Below are 10,774 nucleotides of genomic sequence, written 5' to 3' on the forward strand. Positions count from 1 at the left end.
ATAATTTTCTCTTGTGCCTTTGATGGTGTATTAATCTAGGATTTATTTGAAAGAAAAAGTTGTTTCTGTATATTAACTGATAGTGGCCAGTCAACTTTTTTTATCCTCAATGTATAAAAATGTAGGCCTATAATAGTTCAGGTTTATTATGAGGAATTGATTAACCGATTTACCCAACAGTAAAAATGTTGTTCTAACAAATTTCAACAGTCTAATTTCATAGTATTTAGTAGTAATTAATTTATTCTGTTTCAGGAAATGGGAATAAAAGACGAATTCCATCAAAAATCTATTCTAGTGTGCATTGACGAATTGTGTGGGCAGAACTCAGACGCGGTAAGTCTTATAGGCCTACTCTTCTTAAAAATTTCTATCTTTCCCTATGCCATCAGACTCCTATGTTGGTTAAAGTAGCTTTTTCTGAGGAACGAGTTAAGTAGCTTTTTTCCCAGGTAGAGTAGATTTAAATGTCTGCAGAATTTAAAAAGAAGACAGCCTGTAAACTTTATAACTAACGCTAGTTAAACTATAACCGTGCCTTTGCAGTTGTCTTAAGTTAAAAACATATCTAAGCCTACATAAAGTTACTGACTACATTAAAATTGTGTTAAATGTGACGGGACAGTACTTGATAAGCAAGAGAAAGAAAGTATAAAAGATGGGTTGCTCATAATATGTAGTTAGAAAGAATAAAGCTTAAAAGGTCACAGCCGTGTCTGGACTTTTCACTGAAGCGTAACTCATACATTAACCCAGAAACGTCAAAGCCTATTTCAACACATGCATTCTTGTACTGTATTGCTTCTCGCATATAAAAGGAAATTTAACGTAAATTGCTCATTGCTGCCTTGAGGGTTTAGTCATATTATTACCCCCATTCTACTAGGATTATTGAACTGTTTTATATCTAAATATTCCTTTGTGATCTATGTCACTCAGTGCAACATATTTATATGTATTACATAATTACACCCAATATCGGTTTCAATTATAGGAAATGTCCTGTTTTTAAAGCCGTAGTGTTCAGAAATAATTAACTTTGAAAAGGAAATCAGGTGCTTAATAATATTAATATGGCGTCTTTATGACTTTCAGTGTAAGACTACGTGTCAGATGTCAGACAGAATATAGATTCTTATCAAATGCTTTTTTTTAAACACCCAAATATTATTGATATTCATACACCCAATATTTCTTACTAGGTGTAATAGATATATAAGAACAGTGGTATCAAATTTGCATAATTACTTAACCAAGTTAAAAATCCCCACCCCCATCTTCTTCTAACCTAGCTAATGCAAAAGTACTTATTGAAAATATTGTATGGTTTATTTCAAGTAGATCATTATGTCTTTAAACATATTTTACATTCATTGTACGTATCTACTTTTTATATCTTACTGTTAATGAAAGTTAATTCAAGTTGAACTACCGGTTTCCGATACTTTTTCTTCTTATGTACAGGATACCAAACTTAAACTCGTTTATTTTAATTTTCTAATTATAAAGTACTTCCACTTAATGAGTCAAATTGGCTGCCGAATGTAGTTCGATAGTTTTGTGGTTAGATTTAATTGGACTAAAACTTGCCATTTTTTTTCCCCGTACTACACTGATGAATTGATTAACAATGAAAGAACAATGGAATTGAATACTTTTAGTGCTTCAAAAAATATAAGTGAAGTTGTATTGATTTTCTGTGATATATTTTCAGCAACCGTATGCTTCAAGATTACCGCCAGTGCAGTGTGCTGATATGGAAGGTATTTTGATTCTTCTTTAAACATACCAATATTTAATACAAGATACATTTAAAACAGTTTGAATCTCTTATTATGTCTTTTATTTTTTAAATCACTAATTGATTTTATTCTTTATTCCAGCCTCTGGGTGTTCAGCAGCCACAGAGCATAGATTTGCAGAGTACAATTTCTCCTCAATGCAGCGTTGTCATCTTTGTGATAAATTTTTGTATGGTTTAGTTCATCAAGGTCTTCAATGTCGAGGTCAGTTAGGATACTATGTGCATTTTTCATTGAAAGTACAAAAATTATGTGATGTATTTATTTATGGAATTCTTTATTTTAATATCTTTACATAGTTTGCCGGCATTAAATATACAATTTTCTTTAGTGGTTTTAATTAATTCATGAAATTTTGAAAATGTACCTTTTGTGAAATTTTAGTTATGATAAATTTTTTATGTGCAGAGTGTGGATTATGTTGTCATCGTTTCTGTTCAACAACGCAGCCCACAGAATGTAATGTCCCAAAATTAGAACGTATACGAAGACCAAGTTTTACACAAAGTAAGTAATTTCATTTATGAACTTAGATCTTTACACATGTTTGGGGACCGAAACTCACCCGTTGTGTTACAAAATGACAAGCCTCTGTCAGTGGCTATATTTTATAGCTTTTTCAGGGAAACTAAATGATTTCTGATCCTAAAAAAAAAGTTAAGGTCTGGGACAGATGTTTTGTACATCGTCTTTATTGAGTACATGTGTAGTTGAAGAGATAAAACTAATTAAACTGAGACTATGAAACCTATTCTTCTTATTTGTAGACAGTGTGACACAATATTTTGACATTTATACCATATACTAAATCATAAATATGTACATTTGAAAATTATGGGCGTTAACTAAAGAGTTTTATTTACGTCACCAGTATTCTTGAAGAATTTTAAGTAAAATAAAAAAAAATATTTCAATATCAGGAGAAAAGAGATGGATTAACATGTGAAAAGTGAAGCTTAAAAAATTCTAAGGGTGAGGGATGCATTTTGTCTTTAACTAAAGTATTTTCACTGTGGTATGTTATTTTACAGATTCAGTCTTTGGTTTAGAATTGTCTGATGAAGTAAACAAGTCTGGGAAAGAAGCACCCCTTGTTTTAATGATGTGTGTTCAGGAAATTGAACAGTGGTGTCAGGAGCATAGTAAGTCATCCGATTCTCGATTAGAAATAAACTTGCCTAATAGATTGTTGATCATTAATTTGTCAAAGCTCTAAATTTAGTTTTCCTTATTAGACATAGTTATTTAGTGTACCATACTTTCAATAATTTAACAATATTGGTGTTGGTATTTTAATTAATCTGTATTTTAAGTACATTAATTCATTATTTTCTAGATGCAGAAGCTTTAAGTGTCTACAGAATATCATCGAAAGCTGAAGAAATTAATGAAGTCAAGGCAGTGTTTAATCAAGGTACCGATAACTAATTTCTGACGTAATAATATAATGTAAGAAATATTTTGCCATGACTTTGATCATCGTTAGTTACGGTCACAGATTTCACAGGGTATCTGTTGATAAGAGTAGGTTTATGTTTACAAATTAAATGCCACAATATGTACAAAGTTTTAACTCAAAATAAAGTCAGCTGTGATCACTAGATTTGGTTAACATGATTACTAAACTCATTGTTCAATTGCGTGAGTGACCTGATAATCGTGGCAATCAAGTTGCACTATACCCTGACAAATATGTAGACTTGGCTCTCCAGACACTGGGGTAATTTGTTTTCTTTTTTCCAACAACAAAGAATACAACAGAGGTTCAAATAGTGTAGCAGGGCCAAGACAAAGGTGTTTAGGAGACAACCACAGAGTAAAATCATCAAGTTTATTTTTATAAATTAAAAAAAGTATGAAAATTTGTATATTAATGATCGATATCTATTTTTGTAGGGGATCCAAGCCAGGTTAATCTGTCATCTTTTAGTGTTCATTGTGTTGCTGGTGCACTGAAAAAATATTTACGTGAATTGCCTGATCCTGTTATACCTGTTGATATGTACAGTCGTTTTATTGATATAGCCAGTAAGTAATACTTCCTTATTAACATTTACAGAAATTGGGTATTTTTTAATTTTACTGTCATAAAGGAGGTTAACCTCTGTGATTTTGGTCAAAATAAATTATTGAATTGGGTTGATCTGGTGTTTTATTTCAATTAATCATGTCATACCTAAATCTGTTCATTTTAAGGATACAAAAATATAAGAAGCCAGAAATGAGATATCCATAATTCTTATGATCTTCAATATTTTGGGAGTTCAATTTTATAATAATTAATTTGATCTTTTTCTCTACAGAAAACAAAGCCTCTAGTTCTAAGTCATTGCTGGATTTAATGGAAGAATTACCTGCCCCTCACAAAAGCACTCTTCAGTATTTAATGGCTCACTTTTGTCGGCTGTGGCGACATCAGCATGAATCAGGAGTCACAGATGGTCTTGATAAGCTCTCACATGTATTTTGTCATGTTCTGTTACGGCCTCCATGGGAAAATATCATGTAAGTAAATAATTTATCTTTAAATATTTTCTGTTGTGACCTATTTGACAAGTAATATTTGTTAAAGATGCATTATGTAAGAGCTAAATCTGCCTATTGTAGGTCTTTCTTTAGGCCTTATATGTTATCAAAATGATCAATTAGGCATTAATTAACTTACCAAGACCATAATCAACTCTGTTATATTTAGGGATTCATTATTATTGTAACAACAGTAGTAATGACAATCAAGGCTACCCTATAATTAAATCGCTAATATCTAGGTTCAGAGTGAACATACACTCTTTTCATTATCTATTTTTAACGATTTTCTACGAGAACTGTCGGCTGTTAATCTAATCTTACCTAATGCTGCTTTAATGTTGAATTTATTTCACCAAATTTATATTAAAAGTGTTAATGAATTTGTGTTACATTTATTTCACCACATTTATATTAAATGTATTAATGAATTTTTGTTACGTTTATTTTAGCGAAATAGTTGAAAATACCAAACTACACATAGAAATATTTGAAGAATTAATGCGTAATGGTTCATGGGGTGAAGTTATCCCACCCATTCCATCACCACCAGTTTTACCACCTAGTAAGTTACCTTCACCTTGACAATAAACATGACATTAACCTACATTTTATTTTATATTGTCAGTCTAATACAATAAACACCTTTGTTTTAAATAATAAACAACCAAAAATATTTTAAAGAGTATAAACTTATTTGACAGGACAGGAAATGTAGCACTGAGATACATACAAAATGTCAGCATGTATTGGGAACTTCTGATTAAATTTGACAAGATGTTAGTGATGTTGCATTCAGGTTAATTTTAATTATTGTACTTGGAGATTAAGAGATTAAGTTATAGGTAATGACCTGTGTTTGGGTGTGGTATTGTGCAGTAATTAAGTATTATAGCTCCTTTAATAAGCATTAATTATTAAATATACAACTATATATATTTTTTTCCTTCTCAAGGACCAGCACGTCACACCCACTCGACAGCAGTGACATCCCCAACTGTAGAAGATAAATTAGAGAACTATGAATGGTACTGGGGTGATTTATCGAGAGAAGAAGTCAACGAGAAATTACGAGATACACCTGATGGTACCTTTTTAGTTCGTAATGCCACAAGTCCGGGTGATTATACACTTACATTAAGGTATGTATAAAAATTGTATATATCATAAACATATCCTTATTGCTCTTCTATATAAATATAAATTACAGTACAATTTTATCCTTCCTATTTCCGTCATAGAATGAGGATAACAGGAAAACACATTAAAACATCAAGTTCTAAACTCAAAAACACTTGCTTATATTTACACCAAGTTTATACAGTACTAAGTAGGTAACAACAATGTAAAGTACATGAACTAACTATTAATAGTGTACATTAGTTATAAACATAATGTAGTAATAGTGTGACAGTATTAACAGTCTGTTCTATATTTATTATAGGAAAGGGGGCAGTAATAAACTTATCAAGATATATCATAAAGATCACAAGTATGGTTTTGTGGAACCATTGGAATTTAACTCTGTGGTAGAATTAATTTCTTATTATCAACACAACTCTTTAGCTATTTACAACAAGACGTTAGACATTAAACTACTGTATGCTGTTGGCAAAAATATGGGCATGGTAAGTTGAATGTTATAATTTGAATATTTGTTTAAATATGAAATATATATATAGTATGATAAGGTATATATTACATATAATAACAGACAGCTTTATGGATGACATTCACTAGGTTTATTAACTGCAACGTTTCAATGAGGTTACTCTCACCGTTGTCATTGCTGTCTGTTATTATATATCACTTTCACTAAATGCCTTTCAAAGACACTATATATTACATAGTTTAAAATGGGGGGCATCTAACAAGGATGCATAAATTTGAAAAAGGGATGGGAGCTTCCTATAAGAGTGATTGACATACAGGAACTTGTTGACAGACATAAAGTGCTACATAAATATGAGAAATTGAAATTCTGTTTTTTAGGATAATGGAACAGCTGAAGATGTTACTGAAGAAGTCAATAATCTTATTAAAATCAATCATGAATATGTGGAAAAAACTGGACTTTATGATCGGTTATATGAAAAACATTCCAAGACATCATTGGAACTTCAACTAAAACACCAAGCCTTAGATGCCTTTAAGGAAACCCTTGTCGTGTTTGAAGAACAGATGGATCTTCACAAACGCAACCATAAAGATGCAGCTCCTCATGAAGTCCAAAAGTAAGTTATTTTTTTTGTAAAATTTAGTCAAGGCTGGTATGTTTATGATAAAAATATGGTTACAAGTTATGAAGTTTTGCCATATGTGAATAGTTGAAAGCTGGGTTTGACCTTAATTTGTTGAAAACATTTGGTTATTCATCACGTTTTTGCAGATTTAGAACAAGTTGTTTTTTTCCACCATGATTTATAGTTATGTAGCATGTGGAGATATATATATAATGGTATGGCCTAGATACAGTCTCTGTATTAACATTTGTTTATCTTTTGCAGGCTGCATGAGAATTATGAATTATTAAAGTCCCGCTACCTCAGTATACAGGAGAGTAAAAGTGCTTTAGAAGTGGACATCAATAGAAAGTCCAGTCATAATCGTGGATTGATCAGTGAAATGAACAGTATGAAACCTGAGATAAAACGCCTTTATAAACAGAGAGAACAACTTAAAAAGTAATTCAAATATTCTATTTTAACACACCAACATTAAATTATAAAACAGTACAGATTTTTGACTTTTGGAATACAATATGCTTATGCTTTTAATAGAAATTTTATCACTGAATATATAATAGAACAGTGTTCAATATTACTGTTATATACACCATAATACCGTATTATCTATGTATACATTTTGTGGTACAATAAATCTTGAATAACATACTTAAATTTGATATAACCAATCTACTACTGGATATTAGTTCATGTAAACAAGAATACATAAGACTCTGGTTTGTTTCAGATGGCTGATTGATCGAGGTAAAACTGCCGATATGTTAGATAACTTATTAGAAAACAAATGTGAAAGGTAGGTTAATATAATTTACTTGCCAAGTTTCTACTGTAAATGTATGTATATTCAGGTTGTTATGTTGATATTTACAGTACATGTAAGTCATGTAGGATTTTCAGGAAGGAAAAAAATATATTTGTCAAGAATGCTGTTGATCAAAATAGATATGTCAGTTAGGTAAAACTTCGAAAATTGAAATACTGTATTTCACCGAAAGGGTTGAACACAGAATGATCTTTAAGGGTTTCACAATTCTGTTTTGATTCTTGAAAATGTCAGTGATATATGATACATGAAAATGTCAATGATTATATATAATATATATATATATAGTGACAAAATGTGACTCGATCTTCTCAAAACAAATAGAATAAACATTATCTTGAAGGAAGTTCTTCACAAATATAATTCAACTTGTCATTCACAATTCTTCCTAATTTCACTCAATGTGACAACTTATTTAACTGACTGTAATGTTTATATTTTCAGTATTGCTGAAACACATGGAGAAAGTGACCATAATGTACCTCATTTAAATGAATCCTATTGGTTAGTCAACTGTGAACGTGAGAGAGCCGAAGAGATGTTACGAGATAGACCTGATAGTACATTTTTAATACGACCTAAACCGGATTGTCATGTTTTATCTATTGTGTAAGTAGATGCATATACAGACAATAATAGAATATTCATTAAATTTACAAGTTATTTTATCCTTAAAACTCTAGGGTTTAAATTACTATCTAAACAACAGAGTTTAGTGGTTATATTTATATAAGGAAAATGAGTATTGTCCTCCTGGCATATTGCAGTTATACTGAATAGAGGTAGTTTTTCTACAGCAAGTTTAAAACTGATGAATTATTATATGATTAATAGTGTAACATTTCTGTTATTTTAGGTATCGTGGTGCTGTCGGCCATTGTAAAATCTTCCATAAAGACACAGGTTATGGTTTTGCAGATCCATATTTTATATTTAGAACATTAAAAGACTTGGTTGTCCATTATCACAAAACCTCTCTAGCAGAGCATAATAACGAATTAGACGTTTCATTAAAGATACCTGTGCGTGCTCCCCCTGCAGAGGCTGTTTATCTGCGAATGAATACACCTTAAAAATAAGATCAACAATACAAACTGATGACTACAGACAAAGGTGACCAGGCCAGTTATTGGCCAGAATATGTGTTCATGTTGTTACTATGTATGTTCAGAAAAGCAGGAGGATTTGGAAAGAACCAAGCATTCACCTCAGCATAATCATAGAATGTGTTATGGATTATTATGTGTAAAAATAAAGCCTTGTGTAGTTTATGGATATCCTGGAACTGATGATGTTCTAAATAAGTGCTATATTCGTGTAGAAGGTCTGTATGTTGATATACCAGGTGCTTTATATAATACATACACCTACATGTATTGCAATAACAATACTTCAAGAACTTCACAACACTTTTTGGTGAATGTATGGTATCCATTTGATAGAGAGGTGAAGATACCATTTCCATGTTTGGTGGAACTTGTCCACACAAAATATGAACAACACTTGACAACAGCTAGTTTCTAATATATGGAGTACGAGACATGTTGTGTAAACCAGTGACTATAAAAGTGTATTCAGGTTTTATGTATAAAACAAACTATCAAACTGTTATAATGACATTTTTTGATAGAAACTGCTGTGATCTTTATATTATTATAACATTAAATAAAACAAACTCTACAAAGTGTTCATAAATTTCAATGTGAGAGAGATACTATATATTAATGTGTGCGTGTGTATGAGTGTATTATGAGAGGTAATGAATCAAGACAATGTTATGTTGTACTATTATTATTACTATTATTGCTACATTATTTTATAAAAGTGTTAATATCAAGTGCTTTATTAAAAATCTTGATGTAAAACTAGAGAGATGGCATGATTTCTTGTTGAAATAAGAAGAATGGAAAACTTTATGAATATATAGTCTAATATGATGATTGTGATAGTTTCAATAATAATTAATGATTTTCAATGGACCAGCATCATAATTTTATGTTGATAACAATAAAAGTCATGCTACTTTCAGGGATTATAATTTAATATTTCAATGATGCATGTTTATAAGAAATTTGAATTCAAGATTTGTGTCACTATTATTCAGCTTGCCAATAGTTTATCTTCATTAGGTTTTTAGTGTAAAATATTTCAATAAAGTAAATATTCAAACCTTACAATAAATATACAGGCTACTTTAATGCTAAGTAATGACTAATGTTGGAGCCAAACATTTCGAAAATTGAAATTTTGCACAACAATAAATTTGACATTCAGATATTATTAATATCTAACATACATGTAGTGAAACTAAAAGTTGGCCAGTATTTTCAACTGAATTGCAATGAGTTTTAAATAGTGTGTTTTGTGTACTATCAACTCATTTTACAAACTTTGTATGAATGGCATTGTAAAAGGATACCAAAGGGTGACATAAATTAAAATGGCAATTATGACTATCATTAGAACATGTATATGATCAACAACATCATTTTAGAACTCTTAGAGATTATATTTTAATAGCACTTCATCTCTCATTTGATTGTCAAGTTTTTATTACAATTACTAATTTAATTTTAAATTCAATATGGTGCAATTCATTTCTTTTTTTGTTGCTTGAAGGATAATGTTTTATATAACATTGCTAAATGATTTCTGAGAATTTATAGAATATGTTTATAATAATCATACATTTGGTTAAATTGGTAATTATATAAAACAGTATATTTTCTACTCTTATTATAATTTACTTACTGACAAAATGAATCATGTTCAAAATACAGTCTAAAATAAAACACATCTCCATTTTATGTACATTATATATGATTATTTTACGAAAGAAGTGTACATACACAATATGTGGCATAACTATGTGATATGAACAACAATATTACTGGTATGTGTAATCATTGTGCCTCCATACACAATTCTTGTACATGATAATACTGTACAATTAATTGAACGAAGTACATTAAAAATGTTGACTTTATGTAATGTGTTTGTTTTGTTTAGTGCTCTATAAGAAATCTTATATTCAGTCACACACAGAACCCAATTCAACATTGATTTGGGGCCTACTATTTTCAAACAAATCTATATGTGATATAACAAATTCTTAAACAAATTGACATATAAATTGAGGGGCGGTGGGGGGGGGGGGTAAATTATGTGGGTCTTGAACTCACCTGCAGTTGAGTTGCATTGTTTGTGCTGCCTTAAATATGGCCCTGTCTACACAGTAGGCTAAAAAGTGTCCAGTGAAAGCTTGTTATGTATGCAAGTCATGGATTTATATCCTGGTTTTGTTCTCAAGCAAATTATTTTTTAAAAAATACTACCAATCTATTTACGGTTCAAATGGAGGTTCAACTACATTTCTC

The 10,774-nt window shown here is 30.5% G+C and overlaps 1 protein-coding gene across 4 annotated transcripts in view; it reads left to right on the forward strand.

The window, feature by feature from the left end:
* Positions 1–10,383, forward strand: part of LOC126818331 (phosphatidylinositol 3-kinase regulatory subunit gamma) — a 112,909-nt gene extending 102,526 nt beyond the window's left edge. For all 4 annotated transcript variants that reach the window (XM_050545670.2, XM_050545671.2, XM_050545672.2 and 1 more), the window contains 16 exons: positions 256–336; positions 1,715–1,763; positions 1,884–2,006; positions 2,211–2,309; positions 2,834–2,944; positions 3,139–3,216; positions 3,699–3,830; positions 4,106–4,307; positions 4,781–4,893; positions 5,284–5,470; positions 5,773–5,956; positions 6,321–6,562; positions 6,836–7,012; positions 7,302–7,367; positions 7,842–8,006; positions 8,254–10,383. In XM_050545670.2, coding sequence (XP_050401627.1) covers positions 256–336; positions 1,715–1,763; positions 1,884–2,006; positions 2,211–2,309; positions 2,834–2,944; positions 3,139–3,216; positions 3,699–3,830; positions 4,106–4,307; positions 4,781–4,893; positions 5,284–5,470; positions 5,773–5,956; positions 6,321–6,562; positions 6,836–7,012; positions 7,302–7,367; positions 7,842–8,006; positions 8,254–8,470 — 2,226 coding nt within the window. In that variant the 3' untranslated portion in view covers positions 8,471–10,383. The remainder of the gene's footprint in view (positions 1–255; positions 337–1,714; positions 1,764–1,883; positions 2,007–2,210; positions 2,310–2,833; positions 2,945–3,138; positions 3,217–3,698; positions 3,831–4,105; positions 4,308–4,780; positions 4,894–5,283; positions 5,471–5,772; positions 5,957–6,320; positions 6,563–6,835; positions 7,013–7,301; positions 7,368–7,841; positions 8,007–8,253) is intronic.
* Positions 10,384–10,774: the final 391 nt, after the last annotated feature.

Source organism: Patella vulgata, chromosome 4 (assembly GCF_932274485.2).
Source record: "Patella vulgata chromosome 4, xgPatVulg1.2, whole genome shotgun sequence".
In the NCBI taxonomy this organism is placed as follows: domain Eukaryota; kingdom Metazoa; phylum Mollusca; class Gastropoda; family Patellidae; genus Patella; species Patella vulgata.